The sequence below is a fragment of the Bos taurus genome, chromosome 9 (assembly GCF_002263795.3).
Source record: "Bos taurus isolate L1 Dominette 01449 registration number 42190680 breed Hereford chromosome 9, ARS-UCD2.0, whole genome shotgun sequence".
NCBI lineage: Eukaryota > Metazoa > Chordata > Mammalia > Artiodactyla > Bovidae > Bos > Bos taurus.
In genome coordinates this window covers 88,842,811-88,867,593 of record NC_037336.1, presented here as the reverse complement: position 1 = coordinate 88,867,593, position 24,783 = coordinate 88,842,811, and the positions used below count along the sequence as shown (strand labels likewise).

Sequence of the window (24,783 nt, the reverse complement as noted above, 5' to 3'; positions counted from 1 at the left end):
GAATGTGGGAGATCCAGGTTCAATCCTTGGGTTGGAAAGATCCCCTGGAGAAGGAAATGACAACCCACTCCAGTGTTCTTGCCTGGGAAATCCCATGGACAGAGCAGCCTGGTGGGCTAAAGTCCAAGGGGTCACAAATAGTCAGACACAACTGAGCAACTGAACATTTTGACTTTAGAGCAAAATGCCTGTTTAGAGGCAGAACTCTTTGGGAATGTGCTCATAGAGGTTATATTCTTTGGTATCACTCTGAGGACATAGTAAGATTTTAAATGGACCATTCCAATTCAACAAATCATAAAAGAAAGTTGATCCCAATAATTTACACATCCAACAAGTATAAATTTGAAAAGTGTTTGCTTCCAATTCCATACTATAGCTTCGTTTCTCTGACCCTTCTGGAGCCACTGCTACATTGGCAGGTATGAGGCAGATAGCCCCATGATGGCTGCACCTGTAAAGATTTTCTTAAAAGAATGCTATTCCAACCTGCTCATTGGCCTTTTCTATAACAGTTCACCCTACTTAATTGGTCACCAAAACAAAGCCGATTTTGAAGGAACAATTTTCTACTAGTGGGAAATGAATCGACTACAACATCAATCTTTAAAACATTTTTTATTACACATGTAGAGATACTTATTAGAAAAATTAAAATATAGATTAGCAAAAAGATTAAAATGTAGTCATACAGATAGCCACTGCTAATATTTTGTGGTAAGTACTTCTAAAGTCTGTTAAGTACTTCTGTCCCTCTCTATATATGTGTGCATGTAAATATGTATATTTATGTATATACCTATGTGTATGTACATGAGAGCTTCCCTCGTGGCTCAGTCGGTAAAGAATCTGCCTGCAGTGCAGGAGATCTGGGTCTGATCCCTGGGTCGGGAAGATTCCTGGAAGGAAATGGCAACCCACACCAGTATTGTTAACCTGGGAAATCCTATGGACAGAGAAGCCTGGTGGGCTACAGTCCATGCGGTTGCACCAGTCAGACATGACTTAGTGACTAAGCCAGCCAGCCATGTGTATGGACATATGTATGTGAATACACACACATCACACACACAGACAAAAGGAAGTATTTACAAGAAAGCTCTGATGCCAAGACTTTATCCTGCCTTATATTCAGAAAAAGTGACTCACTAAGAAGCATGGCTGTCTATGGGGTCACACAGAGTCGGACACGACTGACGTGACAGCAGCAGCAGCAGCAAGAAGCATGGAGAAGGCAATGGCACCCCACTCCAGTACTCTTGCCTGGAGAATCCCATGGACGGAGGAGCCTGGTAGGCTGCAGTCCATGGGGTCGCTACAAGTTGGATACGACTGAGCGACTTCACTTTCACTTTTCACTTTCATGCATTGGAGAAGGAAATGGCAACCCACTCCAGTGTTCTTGCCTGGAGAATCCCAGGGACAGAGGAGCCTGTTGGGCTGCCGTCTCTGGAGTCGCACAGAGTCGGACACGACTGACTCAACTTAGCAGCAGCAGCAGCAGCAAGAAGCATTTAATGAATCATGAATGGTCCACAGGGCCCTTAGCAGTACTTGTATTTCTAGGAAAATGGATCCAAAATCAGGGATTGTGACTCTGATGCATTCACTTGGATCAGGAAGGAAATACAAAAGCAAGAAAAAGGAGCAGGGTACCTCAGTCCCAGGGCTGAGCTAGCAGCCAGTCTGCTCCTCCTGTCTTCACATGGATTGCAGAGTCAGGAAGGAACACAGCAAAGACAGGGGGCAGAGTTTGTTTGTTTGTTTTAAAGCCCATTTCTGGGATCTAAATTTACATATTAATATCATCTCATGTCTTTACATCAGTTGCACCAACAGTACTAATCTTATACAATACTATAAAGTATTGTATAGAAAGAATGGAGGAGTGAGGAATTGAAATCCTTTAAATGCCCTGTGCAAAACTGATAAAAGGTGACCAAATCATTTTTTTTTCTTCTCTAAGATCCGGTTTACTGTCACAATTTTAAAAATTAAAGGATACATCTTGGAAGTGGTTCACATCATAGGGAAGTTTATGCCAAGGCTTAGAAGTGAAAATCTTAAAAACACCCTTTCATAAACATCTCATTAAATTCAAACCAGGAGAAGATGGCGGAGGAGTAGGACGGGGAGAACACTTTCTCCCCCACAAATTCATCAAAAGAGCATTTAAACGTCGAGTAAATTCCACAAAACAACTTCTGAATGCCGGCAGAGGACATCAGGCACCCAGAAAAGCAACCCAACTCTTCGAAAGGAGAGAGAAGAAATACAGCTCCACCCACCAGAACACCGACACAAGCTTCCCTAACCAGGAAACCTTGACAAGCCACCTGTACAAACCCACACACAGCAAGGAAACACCACAATAAAGAGAACTCCACAAACTGCCAGAATACAGAAAGGACACCCCAAACTCAGCAATTTAAACAAGATGAAGAGACAGAAGAATACTCAGCAGATAAAGGAACAGGATAAATGCCCACCAAACCAAACAAAAGAGGAAGAGATAGGGAATCTACCCGATAAAGAATTCCGAATAATGATAGTGAAATTGATCCAAAATCTTGAAACTAAAATGGAATCACAGATAAATAGCCTGGAGACAAGGATTGAGAAGATGCAAGAAAGGTTTAACAAGGACCTAGAAGAAATAAAAAAGAGTCAATATATAATGAATAATGCAATAAGTGAAATTAAAAACACTCTGGAGGCAACAAATAGTAGAATAACAGAGGCAGAAGACAGGATTAGTGAATTAGAAGATAGAATGGTAGAAATAAATGAATCAGAAAGGATAAAAGAAAAACGAATTAAAAGAAATGAGGACAATCTCAGAGACCTCCAGGACAATATTAAACGCTACAACATTCGAATCATAGGGGTTCCAGAAGAAGAAGACAAAAAGAAAGACCATGAGAAAATACTTGAGGAGATAATAGTGGAAAACTTCCCTAAAATGGGGAAGGAAATAATCACCCAAGTCCAAGAAACCCAGAGAGTACCAAACAGGATAAACCCAAGGAGAAACACCCCAAGACACATATTAATCAAATTAACAAAGATCAAACACAAAGAACAAATATTAAAAGCAGCAAGGGAAAAACAACAAATAACACACAAGGGAATTCCCATAAGGATAACAGCTGATCTTTCAATAGAAACTCTTCAAGCCAGGAGGGAATGGCAAGACATACTTAAAATGATGAAAGAAAATAACCTACAGCCCAGATTATTGTACCCAGCAAGGATCTCATTCAAGTATGAAGGAGAAATCAAAAGCTTTTCAGACAAGCAAAAGCTGAGAGAATTCTGCACCACCAAACCAGCTCTCCAACAAATACTAAAGGATATTCTCTAGACAGGAACACAAAAACGGTGTATAAACTCGAACCCAAAACAATAAAGTAAATGGCAACGGGAACATACTTATCAGTAATTACCTTAAACGTAAATGGGTTGAATGCCCCAACCAAAAGACAAAGACTGGCTGAATGGATACAAAAACAAGACCCCTACATATGTTGTCTACAAGAGACCCACCTCAAAACAGGGGACACATACAGACTGAAAGTGAAGGGCTGGAAAAAGATTTTCCATGCAAATAGGGACCAAAAGAAAGCAGGAGTAGCAATACTCATATCAGATAAAATAGACTTTAAAACAAAGGCTGTGAAAAGAGACAAAGAAGGTCACTACATAATGATCAAAGGATCAATCCAAGAAGAAGATATAACAATTATAAATATATATGCACCCAACACGGGAGCACCACAGTACGTAAGACAAATGCTAACAAGTATGAAAGGAGAAATTAACAATAACACAATAATAGTGGGAGACTTTAATACCCCACTTACACCTATGGATAGATCAACTAAACAGAAAATTAACAAGGAAACACAAACTTTAAACGATACAATAGACCAGTTAGACCTAATTGATATCTATAGGTCATTTCATCCCAAAACAATGAATTTCACCTTTTTCTCAAGCGCACATGGAACCTTCTCCAGGATAGATCACATCCTGGGCCATAAAGCTAGCCTTGGTAAATTCAAAAAAATAGAAATCATTCCAAGCATTTTTTCTGGCCACAATGCAGTAAGATTAGATCTCAATTACAGGATAAAAACTATTAAAAATTCCAACATATGGAGGCTGAACAACACGCTGCTGAATAACCAACAAATCACAGAAGAAATCAAAAAAGAAATCAAAATTTGCATAGAAACGAATGAAAATGAAAACACAACAACCCAAAACCTGTGGGACACGGTAAAAGCAGTCCTAAGGGGAAAGTTCATAGCAATACAGGCACACCTCAAGAAACAAGAAAAAAGTCAAATAAATAACCTAACTCTACACCTAAAGCAACTAGAAAAGGAAGAAATGAAGAACCCCAGGGTTAGTAGAAGGAAAGAAATCTTAAAAATTAGAGCAGAAATAAATGCAAAACAAACAAAAGAGACCATAGCAAAAATCAACAAAACCAAAAGCTGGTTCTTTGAAAGGATAAATAAAATTGACAAACCATTAGCCAGACTCATCAAGAAACAAAGGGAGAAAAATCAAATCAACAAAATTAGAAACGAAAATGGAGAGATCACAACAGACAACACAGAAATACAAAGGATCATAAGAGACTACTATCAACAATTATATGCCAATAAAATGGACAACGTGGAAGAAATGGACAAATTCTTAGAAAAGTACAACTTTCCAAAACTGGACCAGGAAGAAATAGAAAATCTTAACAGACCCATCACAAGCATGGAAATTGAAACTGTAATCAAAAATCTTCCAGCAAACAAAAGCCCCGGTCCAGACGGCTTCACAGCTGAATTCTACCAAAAATTTAGAGAAGAGCTAACACCTATCCTGCTCAAACTCTTCCAGAAAATTGCAGAGGAAGGTAAACTTCCAAACTCATTCTATGAGGCCACCATCACCCTAATACCAAAACCTGACAAAGATCCCACAAAAAAGAAAACTACAGGCCAATATCACTGATGAACATAGATGCAAAAATCCTTAACAAAATTCTAGCAATCAGAATCCAACAACACATTAAAAAGATCATACACCATGATCAAGTGGGCTTTATCCCAGGGATGCAAGGATTCTTCAATATCCGCAAATCAATCAATGTAATACACCACATTAACAAATTGAAAAATAAAAACCATATGATTATCTCAATAGATGCAGAGAAAGCCTTTGACAAAATTCAACATCCATTTATGATAAAAACTCTCCAGAAAGCAGGAATAGAAAGAACATACCTCAACATAATAAAAGCTATATATGACAAACCCACTGCAAACATTATCCTCAATGGTGAAAAATTGAAAGCATTTCCTCTAAAGTCAGGAACAAGACAAGGGTGCCCACTTTCACCATTACTATTCAACATAGTTTTGGAAGTTTTGGCCACAGCAATCAGAGCAGAAAAAGAAATAAAAGGAATCCAAATTGGAAAAGAAGAAGTAAAACTCTCACTATTTGCAGATGACATGATCCTCTACATAGAAAACCCTAAAGAGTCCACCAGAAAATTACTAGAAATAATCAATGACTACAGTAAAGTTGCAGGATATAAAATCAACACACAGAAATCCCTTGCATTCCTATACACTAATAATGAGAAAACAGAAAGAGAAATTAAGGAAACAATTCCATTCACCATTGCAACAGAAAGAATAAAATACTTAGGAATATATCTACCTAAAGAAACTAAAGACCTATATATAGAAAACTATAAAACACTGGTGAAAGAAATCAAAGAGGACACTAATAGATGGAGAAATATACCATGTTCATGGATTGGAAGAATCAATATAGTGAAAATGAGTATACTACCCAAAGCAATTTATAGATTCAACGCAATCCCTATCAAGCTACCAACAGTATTCTTCACAGAGCTAGAACAAATAATTTCACAATTTGTATGGAAATACAAAAAACCTCGAATAGCCAAAGCGATCTTGAGAAAGAAGAATGGAACTGGAGGAATCAACCTACCTGACTTCAGGCTCTACTACAAAGCCACAGTTATCAAGACAGTATGGTACTGGCACAAAGACAGAAATATTGATCAATGGAATAAAATAGAAAGCCCAGAGATAAATCCACGCACATATGGACACCTTATCTTCGACAAAGGAGGCAAGAATATACAATGGATTAAAGACAATCTCTTTAACAAGTGGTGCTGGGAAATCTGGTCAACCACTTGTAAAAGAATGAAACTGGACCACTTTCTAACACCATACACAAAAATAAACTCAAAATGGATTAAAGATCTAAACGTAAGACCAGAAACTATAAAACTCCTAGAGGAGAACACAGGCAAAACACTCTCCGACATACATCACAGCAGGATCCTCTATGACCCACCTCCCAGAATATTGGAAATAAAAACAAAAATAAACAAATGGGACCTAATTAACCTTAAAAGCTTCTGCACATCAAAGGAAACTATTAGCAAGGTGAAAAGACAGCCTTCAGAATGGGAGAAAATAATAGCAAATGAAGCAACCGACAAACAACTAATCTCAAAAATATACAAGCAACTCCTACAGCTCAACTCCAGAAAAATAAACGACCCAATCAAAAAATGGGCCAAAGAACTAAATAGACATTTCTCCAAAAAAGACATACAGATGGCTAACAAACACATGAAAAGATGCTCAACATCACTCATTATCAGAGAAATGCAAATCAAAACCACTATGAGGTACCATTTCACACCAGTCAGAATGGCTGCGATCCAAAAGTCTACAAATAATAAATGCTGGAGAGGGTGTGGAGAAAAGGGAACCCTCTTACACTGTTGGTGGGAATGCAAACTAGTACAGCCACTATGGAGAACAGTGTGGAGATTCCTTAAAAAACTGGAAATAGAACTGCCTTATGATCCAGCAACCCCACTGCTGGGCATACACACTGAGGAAACCAGAAGGGAAAGAGACACGTGTACCCCAATGTTCATCGCAGCACTGTTTATAATAACCAGGACATGGAAGCAACCTAGATGTCCATCAGCAGATGAATGGATAAGAAAGCTGTAGTACATATACACAATGGAGTATTACTCAGCCATTAAAAAGAATACATTTGAATCAGTTCTAATGAGGTGGATGAAACTGGAGCCTATTATACAGAGTGAAGTAAGCCAGAAGGAAAAACATAAATACAGTATTCTAACGCATATATATGGAATTTAGAAAGATGGTAACAATAACCCTGTGTACGAGACAGCAAAAGAGACACTGATGTATAGAACAGTCTTATGGACTCTGTGGGAGAGGGAGAGGGTGGGAAGATTTGGGAGAATGACATTGTAACATGTAAAATATCATGTAAGAAACGAGTTGCCAGTCCAGGTTCGATGCACGATACTGGATGCTTGGGGCTAGTGCACTGGGACGACCCAGAGGGATGTTATGGGGAGGGAGGAGGGAGGAGGGTTCAGGATGGGGAACACATGTATACCTGTGGTGGATTCGTTTTGATGTTTGGCAGAACTGATACGATTATGTGGAGTTTAAAAATAAAATTAAATTAAAAAAAAAAAAAATTCAAACCAGGAAAAAACATAAAGAAGCTTTCAAGCATAAAAATTACAGAATCTAAGTTAAGCTTACTTAAATACATCTTAGCTTGGGACCAATTGTTTTCTTCTACATCAAATATCAAATGCATTTGCCTGTATAATAGCTACATTATATATTACTACAGAGGAACATCTTCAGATTTTTATTAACATCACTCCCATGTCCAACTTTAAAAGCAAACTGTAATAGCACATTATCCTGGAAATGAGTAAAGTATTATCAACTTCTGAATACATGCCAGACTTACTAGTAATGCCAGCTATACAGATATACACATGGGATATGTTTTTAAAACATGTTACAAATAATAAAAACCCATATGTATGAATGTGTGTGTATATATATATATATGCATATATATATATATAAATAACTGAATCAATCTACTGTACACCTGAATCTAATATAAAACTGTAAATCAATTACATTTCAATAAAAATTTTAAAAGTAAACTACAGATAAACTTCGAAAAAGTTTAAAAAATAAAAAGACTCATACTCCCCTAAAATATTATATAATGCTCCCCTAAAATATTATATAATGCTCTTTAGTATTAAATATGCAGACGTGAGCCATGCAATCACAATGTAAATCTATGAAGTAGAACTCAGCCTGATCCTCTGATGCAGAGGACGAATTTAAACACCAAAATGTTTTCAAGTTCACTCCAGTGCAAAGTGCCCATGCCTTCCTCTCAACTCAGAACCTTACCTTCTCAGATACCCCTTTATTTCTTTATACTGCTTTGAGGCATCTCCTGTGGCACTGAGTTTAATGCTTCTGTGGTTTAGTATGTATTATTATAATCTTTCCATTTTTGTACAAACTGAGTTTTTAATTGGATCTAGAGTCTATGGCATTTATACTTTTTAATTGGATCTAGAGTCTATGGCATTTATATTTTTGCATTTTGGGTTAAAATAAAATGGTCATTCAAGAAATACCTGTTGCATAAAAAATCTTGTTCTAAGTGTCTGAGCTCAAAGAGCTAGCCCTCTTGGGTGGAGCAGCTGTGAGAAACTTGGACAGGGAGGTCCGTAGGCTAAGAAAACATGAGCTAAGAAGAGTGCATTAAGGCAAAGCAAGAATTGAGTCTGCTTTGAGAGATGACACTTCTTAGAAGTCAGGTTGGGTGGCAAGAGAGGAGAGAATGGCTTGTACCAGATAACACAGGCAGAGGGAAAACAACTCCCACAAGGGGTTGGTGAAGACATCCACCAAATTAACTTGATAAGAAAGAGGCGAGTACGAAGAATTGCACATGATGAGGTCTGTCCAGAGAGCAGACACGGGGCTGGTCTGCAGGCACTGGTGTAGCAGGAAGAGTGATCAACATGCTAGCAATCAGAAAAATAAAACAGAGAGGAAAACCATCTCCAAGGTGACTGCAATCAACCATCGCGTCACTGGTTAGCACTGGTGGTAAGTGCACTTTTACATAATTTTCAAATGAAATCTCTCATTAGGAATTCTGCTGTGTCAAAGGGACAAAAGAATGATAAACTTTTGTTATCTTCAGTTCAGTCACTCAGTCGTGTGACTCTTTGCAACCTCATGGACTGCAGCACGCCAGGCTTCCCTGTCCATCACCAACTCCCAGAGCTTGCTCAGACTCAAGTGCATTGAGTCAGTGATGCCAACGAATTGTAATATCTTCTCTGGTGTATAAGGAAAATATTGTGAAATTCATTAAGTGAATTCAGTTCACTTAATGAAATGCAGTAAAGTGTATGCAGAATTCTTTTAAATCACTCTGCTTAAATTTGAATCACAAAAAGATGTATATTTATAAATGTAACCTAGCCACTCACTCCTGGGGGGCGATTTAAGAATTTCTTTACTCATTCACTCCACACTTTCTAATACATGATTTTCAAACTGCCAAATGAAGCAGATAAATATGTTTGTTTGGATAAAATTTAAAGTCTACATCCTCTTTCTCAAAGAAAAGAGAGAGAACAGTACCTATGGCAGAGAGAAATTATAACTTAATAACTAAATTGTTTACTTCTTTGTCCCTTTATTTATTAACAACTGGAAAAAATGAAGTCTCTTGTTATTGCAGCTAAAGGAAGACGAAAATGTGAAGAAAATAATAGAAATCCTTCCCCCACTATACTCTTTCTCAAGCAAAGCATTTCCTTTCTTCAAAAACATTAAATCTGCTCTAAAACTTACACATGAGCAGAGAATTAACATAATTGCAAGAAAAAGCTTTACAAAGTGGATGGCAGATCTATGAAATAGATTTTTCTTGAATGTTGTTATTTTTCAGTCAAAAAAGTCAGGCAAGCAGGTTATCGTATAACTTGTATACACAGTTCTGAAATGGCAAAGTACAATATAGAGATCAGAAATGAGCAGACTATATATCTCAAAGTATACTTTTCTCTGAATGAGCATGAGAGAATCAGGCCATTCTCTCTGAAAGGACCTGAAAGGAAATAGCGTTTTAAAGATGTCAACAGCAACTTTGTATGAAGGAGAGGGAAATTCAGGCAGCATTAGGCCATGGACTGCCATCAGTAGGAACTATAACAGCAGAGGTAGCACATAATTTTGAGGGCTAGTTAATGCCCTTTGAAAATGTACCTATTAATGGCTATCTATAATTTTAGTGTGAAATCATTGCCGCTCATAAACAAGGCTTTCTAATGGAATTGATGATAAGCTTAATCACTATATATGGGCATAAAGTCTACTCCTTTAATGGAAACAGTCAATGCCATGACCAGGACAGAACCATTTAGTAGGGAAATTGGAAATTTAATTTCAATCAGATGAACAAAAAGATGAAAAAGAATGCTTGAAGTGGTAGCATAAAAAACACTAGCGATTAAAAACATTTGGAACCTTCGCTTACCTTTCAAAGGCATTTGTTGCCATGGTTTTTAAAGACCTCTGAAAGCTTCAGCTGTGTCCACAAGAGCTGCCAAGAAATAGGGGTTCTATACTGATTTTATTTGTCAAATGCATTTTGTCTTAATTATCTCCAAGATAAAGATTTCTTGGCCGAAGGATATAAAAAAAAAAAAAAATCCAGTGTTATTTCACAGGTAGAAAGACTATGATTTTGCTTTTCTGAGCCAGTCTTCAAATGCATGCGTGCACTTGTGCACGCACCTCTAATTTTCATACTGTAGCATTTAAGAGTAACTAGCACTTAAAACTGGTAATAGGGATGGCATTCTCATTGAAGGAGGTTTTTAGGTCTTAAATTTTAGGGCTGTGCCTTCCTTTTTCTCTGTTCAGAACAAGGAGCCAAGCATCTGGCAAATTTATCCATAGCTGGAGGTAAGACTTTTAGAAAGTTTCACTATAAATGCTTTCATTTGAAAATTACATGATAACTCATATGTATACACACTAAAACTCTTTGGCCTTTTGGCCCCAGTAGTTTTAATTCTCTTGCAAAATCTGCATGTTTCTGGGTTTAAAAAAAAGATGTCTATGGACTCCCACAGTATTCATAATGTGGGGGAAAACTTGCTTTTTATTTGAACATCATAAAAATGCTTATATTTGTTCCTGCTGTTTACTATTTTTATAGCTAATGTTTTGGTACCAGCATATTCTCAAACTGGAAGATCCTGGAGAGCAGTATTTAGTCCTATTGGGCTAATTTGTGATTTTTCTACTTAGAAGGGCCTTGAACATAAACTTTTAATAATGAGAGTGTTTCTTATAAGGTTTTGGTAAGATCCAGGAACTCATATTATCCTGAGAATCAAGAGGGTGTTTCTGGAGTTGCTTCTTCATTATTAATGGACAACCGTGAGGAAGTATTTAAAACATTCATGTCATCAAGTTTCTTTAAAATTTATTGAGGAAATCGATTCCAACTCCCACCAGAAGAGATTACTGCTTCTGTCTCTGTAGCTGCTGGATAATTCTATCCGGATATCCAATTATCATGTCAAATTCAGTATGTCTGGAATGTAACTTTCTCTTGTTTAGTCACTAAGTCACACCCAACTGTTCTTGGGACCCCATGGACTGTAGCTCACCAGGTTCCTCTGTCCATGCGATTTCCCAGGCAAGAATACTGGAGTGGGTTGTATTTCCTTCTGCAGGGGATCTTCTCCACTGACGGATCGATCCCACATCTCCAGCATTGGCAGGCAGGTTCTTTACCACTGTGCCACGAGGGCTAGTTTTTTCTAATCAGCCTTCCTCTTCATCTTCCCAGTTCAGGTAATGACACCATCATTTTCCCTCTGTTTTTTAACTTGTTCAACTTCCTTCTTTTCCAGATATTTCATATTGAATCATCTTAAAATAAGGTTAATTCTTTCACTTATAATATTCTTCATGCTATTCCTTTTCCCATTTCACAATACCAACGTCGAGATTTAGTATGAAGTATGTCTAAGGTTTGTGAATAAGAGCCAAATTCATCCTCATGCTTTTTCAGTCGCTCCCTTCTCTGGTCCCTCCTATATGCCTTTGGCAGATAAATCTTAATTAAAGACTGTTTTGTCATCTCTCTCCCATGATTTAAAAAAATGGAATGGTTTTGTGTTTCCTAATCCTAACCTTCTTTTCATTCTTGTATTTATTCATTGAGTGACTCCTGTAATATGAAGTCTTGATTTGGATCTTGCTTTTGGGAGACTCACAGACAGAGAAAGACACACACACAAACATAAGCAGACCTTGGAGATTTTAAGGGCCAGGTTCCAGACTACTGCAATAAAGTGATCATCACAATAAAAGGAGTCACACAAATGCTTTTGTTTCCCAATACATATAAAAGTTATGTTTATACTATACTGTCATCTATTGTGTACAATAGTATTATGTCTAAAAAATGTACATGCCTCAGTTAAAAAATACTCTATTGTTAGAAAACGCTAACCGTCATCTGAGCCTTCAGCAAGTCACAGTCATTTTGCTGGTGGAGGGTCTTGCCTCAATGTTGATGGCTGATTACTGATCAGGGTAGTGGCTGCTGAAAGTGACAATTTCTTAAGACAACAAAGTTTGCAACATCGATTGAATTTTCCTTCATCTTGAACAATCAGAGGCCACTGCATGGTTATTAATTAGACTAATTTTAATAGTGTTGTGTCTCAGTTAATAGAGAGACCCAAGCAGAAGGGCAGAGAGTAGGGAACAGGTCATCACTGGAGCAGTCAGAACACATGACATTAATCAATTAAGTCAGTTATCATATATGGATTCAATTGATGATGCCCCCAAAATTACAATAGTAACATCTAAGGCCACTGATCACAGATCACTGTACAAACATAATAAGAATTTAAAAGTTTGAAATATTGTGAGAATTTCCAAAATGTAATAAAGCGAGATAAAGTGAGCAAATGCTGTTCAAAAAATGGCACAGATAAGACACTTGATGTAGGGTTGCCACAAACCTTCAATTTGTAAAAACACAGTATTTGCAAAGAGCACTAAATCAAAGTGCAATAAAACCTGATATGTCTGTACCTGCCATCCTAGGCAATGGGAACAAAATATAATCATCCCAGAGTATCCTTGGGAAATTGGTTACAGGACCCCTTCGGATACCAAAATCTGTTCAAGTGCCTTATATAAAATAGCCATAGCATTTGCATATATGCCACACAAATCCTCCAGTATTTTTTGAATCATCTCCAGATTACTTATCATACCCAATATAATGTAAATGCAAATAGTTGTAAATGCAATGTCAATACTAGGTAAATAGTTAGCTGGCACAAGAAAAATTCAAGTTTTGCTTTTTGGAACTTTCTGGAAATTTTCTTTACTATTTTCAATCTGGAGTTAGTTGAATCCACAGATACAAAGTGTTGACTATAATATGGAGGGTCATAGGAGAGACAGAACTTCTGCATTAACATCAGGGGTTTGATACAAACACTTTTGACAAAAAGAAATTGTACAGGTAGATCTGGAAAGAAAGTCCCAGCAAAGAAATGGGATGATTATGTTTGAGTAACAGCAAGTAGCCCAATCTAGACAGTCTATTTCAGAAGTAGAAATGGTGACTTTAAAACAACTAAAAATACAGGCTAGGGCAAGACTGTGGAAATCCTTGAATGCTTGGTTGTCAAAGGATTATTCTGTGGGCCCTGAAAGTCATTAGAGAATTCTGTGCAAAGTGTTGATATGATTAGTGATTTGCTAATGTTAATAGACTGTGAGTGTGCAGACAGGTTTAGAAGGAGGAAACCAAATGAAGTAAATGAGTTAAATGGAGAAGGCAGAAGAAAAAAATTAAATTACTGCAATGATCATGATGAAAGTTAATGGGGCAAACTCTGGGTAGTGGGAGCTGAATGGATAGACATTAAAGAGATAGACTCAACAGGATTACACAACGCCTCTGATGGGAACCATCAGGGAAGGAGTGCAAACTGAAAAGATGAGGATAACAAGCTCCATGCTTCCAAGTCTGGACACGTAGGGGACTGTTGAGGGAACTGATATAAAGGCGGTCAGAAGGAGCTAGTGTTGGGGACGCACAGGAGTCACGAAGTAGCAAGGTTGCTAACACAAAATTGTTAAAACAGCATTAAGTGTTACCTCACACTTCTGGAGGCTAACAGTCTGAAATCAAGGTGTCAGCAGAGCCATGCTCCTACTGAAACCTGCAAGAAAGAATTACTTGCCTTCTGGTATTTGCCAGCAATCCTTGATGATCCCATGGCTTGTAGATGCATCACTTCAATATCTCTCTCCATCATCTCTGTCCAAGTTTCCTCTTCCAATAAGAACACTAGTCCTCTTGAATTACAGCTCCACCCCACTCTAGTATGGTGGAGCCTCACCTTAACTAATTGTACCTGCAATGACCCTATTTCCAAATAAGGTGACATGCTGAGGTACTGGGGGCTTAGAACTTCAATATATCTTTTGCGGGGACACAATACAACCCATAACACAGCAGCCCTCAACCTTCTGACATCAGGACCATTTTGGTGAAAGACAGTTTTACCACGGACCAGGGGAGGGGGATATTTTCAGGATGATTCAAACCCATTACATTTATTGGGCATTTTATTTCTATTATTATTACATTGGGATGTATAATGAAATAATTATACAGCTCACCATAATGCAAAATCAGTGGGCTCCCTGAACTTTTTTCCTGAGCTCAGATGGTAATGTCAGCGATGGGAAGCGGCTGTTAATACAGATGAAGCTTGGCCGCTCACCCGCCACTCACCTCCTGCAGAGTGGAGTAGTACTGGTCCATAGCCCAGGGGTTGCGGACCCCTACCATAACAGATATATATGACAGTGCTTAGGAAGCTGGGCAGATACACGGATGAGAAGGAGAAAGGAACAGAGGCTGCAAACTCTGGGGAATGCCTGCATGTAGAGAGATGAAGAGGAAAAGCAAAGAGTCAGGGAGAAGACAAGAAGCCCTTGGTTCTTTCACAGTCGATTTACTCAATTTCCACTGTGCATTTCTTGGTTTATGCTATTTCACATTTCTGGAATTCTTCTCCAAACTTCTTAATGCCTATGAAAATCCTTCCATTCTTTTCAGGCCTATATCAAACATACCACTTGCATTAACACTTCTCTTGCTAACTTCTCTTAATCAAATAACTCCCTTTTCTGAGGTCTTCCTATAGGTTTTATCTGTCATTCTTTTGACTTCTTGCCATATTCTTTTATTTAACAGATGTGTGCTCAACATGACTATAGTCATGGGAGATATTGCAACAAACAAGGCCGGAAATCAGCTCTCACTGAGCTTCCATCCAAGTGTGGGCAGGAGTATTTGACCATGGCACCTGCTGCATGCATGTGTGCTCAGTTGCTAAGTCGTGTCCGACTCTTCTGTGACCCCATGTACTGCAGCCCGCCAGGCTCCTCTGAACATGGGGTTTCCCACGAAAGAATACTGGAGTGGGCAGCCATTCCCTTCTCCAGGGGATCTTCTTGATTTAGGATCGAACCCTCATCATCTCCATTGGCAGGTTGGTTCTTTACCACTGAGCCATCAGGGAAGCCTGGCACTTGTTGCAGACAGATAATCATCAATCAAGTGAATAAATTTTAAAGTTCATTAAGGGTTTAAGGACCTTAAAGAAAAGTACTTTAAAAACAAACAAAAAAAACACTGAAGGCAAAGATTTATAGGGTTATTTTTGGTGACATAATCAGGGGACACTTCTCTGAGAATACAATCTTGGACAGGAATTGAATGATAAGAAGCCAACCAAGTAGAGAGCTGAAAGCGAAGAAAAAAATAAAAGGGAACCGCTTGTGCTGAAGAAGGAACGCATGCGGTGTGTTGGGGGAAGAGAAGTATGGCCAACCTGGTTGGATTACAGTGATAGGGAGAGAAGTGAGCAGGGATACAACCATGCAGAGTACTTTAAGTCATGGAAAGGGATCTGGACTTTAACAGCAGTGAGCGTTTGAAGTACAAGAGCATGTGACCTGATTAACGCATCTGAAATATCTCTGCTGCTGTTGTGTGGAGACTAGACTGTGGAGGGGCAAGTGGGGAAATATGGAGACCAAAAATGCAGGAATTTTGTGTGAATGTACTGCCAGAACCAACTCTGAGCCATATCCCTGAAAGGACTCCAGAGATAAGACAGCTCTGTAACAAGAGAGCAGCCTCCACTTCTACCCCATCCTCTGGCCTTTTCTAGACAGGGGTGCACATGTCAAGACAGAAGGCAACTGGAAATGGGAAACTAAACATAAAAACTAAACTATCTTGGGCAAACAACAGTGAGCTCCTAAGGACAAAGGAACTAAGTTATCTTTTCACAGACTAGCTGAACAGGCCTGAGGTTCCGTGGAAAGTCAGTCTCTGCTCACCCCCGCTGCTGAGGGAGCTATCCAGGGTGCTGGACTCTCACCCTGAAGCTTTCTAAGGCCTGATGGGTCAGAATATCTGTTGTCCTTGTGGGACCCGCACTGTGTTGCAAATTGGTACCATGTCCTTCTGGCCTTAGCTAACCTTTAAGCCCCAATGTGTGCCTGGGCCATGTCCATTTGGTGTCATGTTAAGCATCTTCCATAGATCCCTTAGAAAGAAAAGAGAAAGTGGCAGCATAGCTAGGGGTGTATAATAGGTTTGAGCCTCCACTGTGCCTCATGACCATTTATAATATGGGCCTTTATAACATTTATTTGTAATACTATGACCAAGCAGCAAGTTCTGTGGAGTCCTTTTTCCTCCAAATAATATTCAGATGAAGTACCTGGTTGCTGAAAGTGACAGTGAAAGTGTTAGTCGCTCAGTCATGTCCAACTCTTTGTGACCCCATGGATTGCAGCCCACCAGGCTCCTCTGCACATAGATTCTCCAGGCAAGAATACTGGAGTGGGTTGCCATGCCCTTCTCCAGGGGATCTTCCTGACTTAGGGATCGAACCTGGGTCTTCCGCACTGCAGCCACCAGGGAAGCCCTAGTACCTGGCTGCTGAACCTATTTATATATATAATATATTTATTATTTATATATAAATAATATTTGTTATTCATATATTTATATATAATAATAGTTATTCATATTTATTTATATGTATTTAGTTTGTTTTATTTATTATTTAGTATATATATCTATATATACATATGAGTTTATACAACTCATCCAAGGGTCTCTGCCTACAATACATCTTAAGGAACACTGCCTCTCTACCTGCAATGATTAATAAATTCACAGAATATCCAATTTCACCCATCTCCTTTAAGTCATGTCCTTGACTTTGCTTTAAAAAAAAAAGTACGTTTGACTGGAAGCCATTACTAAATGTCTTGAGTGATCAAGCTCACACACTAAGTAGGGGATGAAACTCTGTATGTTTTCAAGTCAAACACTTTACCTCTTCAACTAAACACTTAGAACACTAGAGCAATCTGATGGATACTCATTTCTAGCTCTTTTCTTAAGTAAGAAGAAAAGCAGGGAGAGCTACAGCATCTTCAGAACTTTCTACCTGCATCATGTCAGACCCTTCACTGTCCTTAAATAGGCTTGAGGGCCAGTGTGATTTATAAAGAGTCATAGAAGTTCAGCAAAACTTTTTAGCTCCAAGTTAATAAGACTATGATGAGAAAGACTCTATTGCTCTGGTGTTTTCCTTTTACGTGCACAAACAAATCAAATAGATGGAAATGCCACAAAAAGTAAAAAGGAAGTAAATTGCTTTGTTTTTACACAGCCTAAGAATAAATGCATGGCCCAGGAATGCCTTTGTTTAATCAAATTGTATATTAATTTTGTTAATTTTTATTCATAGAACTCCCCAAACTCTATCTTATCTCCTAGTCTTTGCTCACATACTCAGTTCTATTTTCATATACTCATCCTGCCCTTCTTTTTGCTTACTTGCAAAATCCTCCAGACAATTTTAAAACAGGAAACATTCTTTGAGAGCCTGACTAAACCCCCACCAGGAATGAGTGAAGCTTGGACCCTATAAGGCCTGATTTCAACCTGTCTTGGTACTTATTATACTGTAATTTAATTGCTGGTTTATTTGTTCATCTCTTGTACTACCTTTAAGCTCTATGTGGATAAAGACTATGTCTTGCTTATAACTATATCTCCAGGACCTCACATAGTGCTTTGCCTAGTAGGGGCATTCGATAAACAAACTAATCCATTAGGGGACTTCATGACTTATAAGGTTCCCCCATCTTTAAGTCTTTTTTCTGTTTTCTGTTCTGATGCCTTGATGTCTACAGACAATACTAAGTGCAACATGGTGTTACACAGCACAATCCTAAATGCTGAACCTCTGTGATAAAAAGAACTATGTGAAAATGCTGTCACTGTTCCTTGGAGGAAGGTCATTTCTACCCTCAATCTCAGTCTTTTTACATCTATAACTGCCAATATTTTCCCTATATTCATGTATTGTTTTCCCTATCTGTATCATAGCATAGCTCTTTATACCGACTTTCTAATTCTCTCATGAGAACAAATACCTTTGCCTCCTCCCCAAATAAATTCTAAATTTTGTGGGATTATGGATTATGTCTTACACATATTTTTATTTCTCTCAGAACATCTAGCACAGGTACAGAGTAAGTTCTCAATAAACATGAACAGATAAAACATTAGATTTGGAAATCATCAATTTCTCTTTTCATACATTAAATCAGGAGTCAGCAAATTACGGCCCACAGGCCAGTTGTACTTAGTTACCTGTTTGTGTATATAAAGTTTTGTTGGCACACATCCATTTATTTATATAGCGCCTGTGACTTCTTGCCGCAATGCCAAAGGTGCACAGCTGCTACAGACTGCATGACCTGCAAAGCCGAAATAGTTCCTCTCTGGTTCTTTGCAGAAAACCTTTGCTGACCACTCTTCTAAATCATTTTTATAGATAAGAGAACTCAGTCTCAGATAAATGACTTGCCCAAGTTTGCGGTTGAACCTATCCACTAAATCTGCCTCTGTCAGATGATTTCTCCATGTCAGATTAAATGCCTGATAAAAAATATGATATCTTAGATTATATAAAAGTAAATAAAAAGGAGGACCACAAATGAAGATGGCTGTCAAAAGACCTTTAAGGATTTATACTAACTTAAACCAAAATACAGATATAATTTTCCTAAATGAAATAGTGTCTGCTAGTAAAAATTAAATAGTCTATGCTGATACGTATATTCATATAAAAATTTACTTGCATATATTATAAATTTTAGTAAAATGCTGACAAAAAAAGGTCCAAGCCTTACAGTAGATTTCTAAAAGATGTAGAAAGTAATAGCTGTCCAAAAAAAGTGCTTTGTAAATGGACCAAGTTGACCTCACACACTGCTCTATTAAGATATGAATAGCCTTTTAAAAAATCCATCCACTGGCAATGGAAGGAAAAATAAATAGTGTGTATCATTCCCCAGCTTTCACCCCACATTAGGGCAGTGAAGAGCTACTGCAAAAAGTCTGTGAGAATAGTGATTCATTCTCTATTCAAAAGTGTCTGCAATCAGTACCTCTTAATTTAGTAGAGTCCGGTTTTTAACAAGTTACTTCAGTCTCAGTTTCTATACAGGGAATCACATAAAAACTCCATCGGAAATATTCTTAGTGCTTATATACTAAACTTTGCTTAAGCCAAAAGGTAAAGGAATAAGAACAGAGAAAAATGGTCCAGTATTAAGACAAAAGATTAATCCAGCTAGACTGCTGTCAGACCTCTGTTCTTCTCAAAGGATCTTTCGTATAGATATTTTAGGTAGTAAAAATGATTGGTGGCCCACCCCCAGGGCATCCCCTATAGACAATATAGCAAAAGTATAGACACTCCTGGAGTAGAAATGAAATGTAGCTGGCAGTCTATCAGAGAAACTGCACTTGGAAAACGATATACAAGAAAAGGGTCAAAGCAGACACTGCGAATGAAATGAATGAAATGTTATGGGTGCATACTTAATAACTGTTTGGTACAAATAATACATCCCTTATTACTGAGTCTTCTCATTTTAGCAAAAGGTCATGTTCTCCATTGAGACAACAAAGAAGTGGAAGAAGAACAAGAGAAGAATGCGTTAAATTAGAATTGGTCTGGAGCACAGATCAGAACACAATGCTTATCTAGGCAAAGCCAAGTTGGAGAAATAACTATGTATGGATAATTAATATCACACGACATCACATAAGTCTAGCTGCCTACAACACACAAAGATCCACTTGCCATCCCCCAATCATGGCACAGACAACGGCTCAGAGAACCAGCTATTGAAATCCTCTTCCTGTAGAGTTGCTCAAGACTGTTGGGATCTTGCCAGATGGAGGAAGCATAATTACTCAGCCACAACTGCCCTGACATTTGCCAACTCCTTCTCCTGGGACCTTATCTCTTCTCCATGTTTCTACCATAGATGCTAGTGCACTCACTAGGTATTAGCGTTTCCTGATCATATGTCTTCCTCTGTTGCTTCCCCTCTTAGGATTAAAAAATGGGATGAGTTGTTTGCAACACACTATTACCTTGAATACTTCTCTTGAAGAAGGCCTTACAGCCCTCGCAAGACCAAACTCCGTAATGGTAGCCTGAGGCATAGTCATTGCACACTGCACAGTAGCGAGTCTCCTTGGCAGATTCCATGGCCATGCTTCCCTTGTCACTGGTACTGGCCAATCTCTCTCTGCCACCTTGGCGTCGATTATCTGAATTTGGCCTGGGGAAAAAAAATAGGAGAAAAAACAAAACAAAACAAAAAAAAACCCAGTGAATCCATTAACATTAGAAAAGTAAAACATGCACTATCCTCTAAAGAATAAGAGGCTTGGAAGATGTAGCAGATCCACTTTATTCTGACATTTTGAAATAATGAATCATAATGTAAGCTAATCTTTCATTACCTCTGCAACCGTCTGTTGCAGCAAAAGGTGTTTGCCTATTATATTAACCTTGAGGGGAAATTGTTTATTGCAAATCTGCTTAAAAAATGGACTGCCTACACCAGAATATATTATTCAGAAAATGACAAAATGAAATTAGCTGGTTTCTATTAGATTTATTCATTTTTTTAAGGGTTCACAATGAACTCAGAACCATTAGAGACCAATGCTCATTCCAATTCCAGACCATGCTAAGGGTCTTTAGAAAGTGGAGACAAAGCATAAAAAAGGGGAACATTTGAAACTCAGATGAACCAATGAGCCATGTAGAACAAGTGCAGAAAGATAATTCAGATTTTTATGTCACTGTTATCAGATAACCCTAGGTATCAGTTGTTTAGACTTGGCTATAACTTGAGCATACTAGTCAATGTTCAATATTCCTCTTCAAGAACATGCAGAATGAGAAGAACAGAAGAACACAAGAGATTACACCAGCCTTGAAAATTTTTAGGGAGGAAGCACATCTCAGAAAAGAAACTGAGAAAGTACAAACAAAAGTTCTGGGAGACCCAAGGAAATGGGGAAGCAAAAAGTTTAAAGAAGTAGAAAGCTTTAAAAAGGAGAGACTGATAAAGTGAAGTTGGATTTGACATGAAGAACACTTGGCAAGGAGTCTCAGTAGACAGTACAAGCCAACCCAGTGGCTGGAGAGTGGATGGAATGTAAGGAAATAAAAATAAATGAGGGCCATTTCTTTGAGAACTTGATGCAAACGCGAAGAGAAAGAGATAGGGTTGTCACTGAAGAATATAAAGATGAGAAAGGATTTTCTCCCTGGAGGGAACTTGAGAAGTCACGCAGATTGAATGGGCCAGCAGGCAGGGAATGGTGGGAGGTACAAGGAAGGGAAAAGAGAATAAAGTCAGGAAGAAAAGTAAAGCAGTCGGGATTAAAGACACAGGTAGAAGGAACAGCCTCACTGAAGATACCTTGAAGAAGATAGGGAGAAACGAGATCAGGAAAGGAGTAGATGAGACTAGGTTTGTATCGCTCATGGAGCCAAGTATAGGAGCAGAAATTACCCTGACCCCAGGATTTGCTGGGCATGCACAACAGAATAAAGGTAGAAGGCTGGGGAGCGTGTGGCCGGAGCCCAGCACAGTGCCTGGTATGTGGCTGGCACTCTATACTATCTTGAAATGAATGAACAGTTGTCCAGGGTATATAGGGGAAAAAAAGAAGTAGAAAACTATTTGAAGGAGAAATGGAATGAAGCCTATGACATTTAAAAAGAAAATAAGATGAGATAAAGTGAACTGAAGATAGAACTTCCAGGGTCTCTTGGTTAAGGAAACTCACACTTCCTGCTTTCCACTGACTGCCCAAATAACCAGACCACCCTGCCCATCACCATTCCTTCCTTTCACAAGCCTTGACCTTCCTTTTAGGGCTTCCCTGGTGACTCAGATGGTAAAGAATCTGGCCGCAATGTGGAAGACCCGGGTTCAAATCACAGGTTGGGAAGATCCCCTGGAGAAGGGAATGGCAACCCACTCCAGTACTCTTGCCTGGAAAATCCCATGGGCAGAGGAGCCTGGAAGGCTACTGTTCTTGGGGTCTCAAAGAGTCAGGCACAACTAAACTTAGCACGCATATCTTTCCTTTTAGTTCAAATTTTGCAGTCCTTCCCTGCTCTCCTCACTTATTAATACTGTCCACAATCTTGTGGCAGTGGTCCTCAAACTACATTTGCCATATTCACAAGACAACTAGCTCCTTGGGTTGAGTCAATTTTTTTCCATTCTAAATGACTTAGCTCTTGGGTTGGCAGCCACAAATAGGAGTTCTTTGTTTTTTAATATCCTCAGAAAGCACTGCCTGTAGTTCATTTCTTACCCATCTCTTTCCATTTCATCACCATGCCATCCACACCCCCCTACATAACCTCAAATCTTTTAACTGTTTATTTACTCACATCTCATGCACAAGTCAAGTCAGCAGATAGCAGTTGTGAATATTTCACTATAGAAGCTTAGCATCTAGAGAGGGAAGGGGTGGTTAGCAAGTGTGACATTCACAAACTTGGTGTCTTATACAGCTTTTTAAGTACTGAAAGTGAAAGTCACTCAGTCGTGTCCAACTCTTTGCTACCCCATGGACTATACTGTCCATGGAATTCTCCAGGCCAGAATACTGGAGTGGGTAGCCTTTCCCTTCTCCAGGGGATCTTCTCAGCCCAAGGATTGAATCCAGATCTCCTGCACTGCAGGCGGATTTTTACCAGCTGAGCCACAAAGGAAGCCCAACAATACTGGAATTGGTAGCCTATCCCTTCTCCAGCAGATCTTCCCAACCCAGGAATCAAACCGGGATCTCCCGCATTGCGGGCAGATTCTTTACCATCTGAGCTATGAGGGAAGTGCTTTAAGTATTAAGCCCTATATTAATAACTAGCTTAGCACCTAACACATAGGAAGCATTCAATACACATTTGATGAATGAATGAATGAATAGTATGTGCATGGACAGAAGTTCCAAGGTATTAAGTATCCTCCACCCATCCCTGCATAATAAGACACTGTATTTTTTTTTTAATAGCGGTAAGATACACATAACATAAAATCGATCATCTTAACCATTTTTAAATGTGCTATTCAGCAATAAGTATATTCACATTGGTGTACAACCAATCTCCAGAAATTTTCCATCTCACAAAACTGAAACTCTTTACCCATTAAACAACAACTCATTTCTTCTTCTCCAGCCCCTGGCAATCACCATTCTACATTCTGTCTCTATACATTGGATACTCTACATATTTCACATAAGCAGAATCACACAGTATTTGTCTTTTTGTGACTGGCTTATTTCACTTAGCATCATCTATGCATGAATTCCTCTCTTATCAGCTACCCCTAATCCCCATACACTGGAGGTAATATATCCTTGTTTTGGAATTCAATAGCCGGCCTTCATTTCTCTTCTGCTACTTACAACATTATCACTCCTTCAATTGTACATTCTCGTCTTCATTGCTGTCCACTAGGTTCCCTGTGTCTTATTCATCGTTGGAACTCTGAGTGTTCATAGCACAAAGCCTCTTCCAGAATAGGAACTCAATAAATATTGATAGCAAATGAATTAATCAATGGCTGAGTTGATAATATAACAATTTTCAAAACAATATAATAGGCTATGCATATACTGTTTTTAAGAATATTGGTAAAAGATGTAAGAGCAAAAGCCCATTTTTCCCAGACCCAGCACAGTGGTGTGCTGTCAGCAAAGTGCCTTTCATCTACACTTTATCTTTCAGATAGCCCTGGAGTACTGAAAATTCACTGTAGACATAGGGTGTGAGATCAGAAGGCTTCGGAGAAGATGAGGGGGATATTACATTGGCCACATCTCCTCTCCATTAAGCAACATTTTTATCCAATTGGGAAACTCATGTGAATAACACTGTCAGTCATCATTTGAGCTCAGCCCTGCTCTACAAAGACTCCCAAGCCAGGGTTTCATGAAAAAAAATAATAATAATATAATCCAGATCAAGTAAAAGGGCAAGTGAGGTCCTCTCACAGGCTGTGAAGCCCTGTCACACCTTAAAATGCAACAGTCAAGGCTGTTGAGTTAAACCAAGCTCATCTGGCCCAACTGCATCCAGATAGAGATCTGTGTCCTCAGAATGCAGATGAACTTGGCCAGGTAAACTGCAGTGGAAAGACACAGAGTGGGAGGTCTCCGGTCTGGACTCAGACCAAGACACAAGAGTGGGCCAGTCACCAACCCAAGGTGAGAACAGTCCCCAGGGATGAGCTTACTTACGGATCCTGGACTCATCTCTTCCCGCTGTCCTCTGCCTGGTCTTGCCCG

The 24,783-nt window shown here is 38.8% G+C and overlaps 1 protein-coding gene across 2 annotated transcripts in view; it reads right to left on the bottom strand.

Moving 5' to 3' along the window:
• The window catches only part of ESR1 (estrogen receptor 1), a 415,900-nt gene that overhangs the window by 231,371 nt on the left and 159,746 nt on the right, over window positions 1-24,783 (bottom strand). For both annotated transcript variants that reach the window (XM_024996420.2, NM_001001443.1), the window contains 1 exon segment: window positions 20,551-20,741. In XM_024996420.2, coding sequence (XP_024852188.1) covers window positions 20,551-20,741 — 191 coding nt within the window.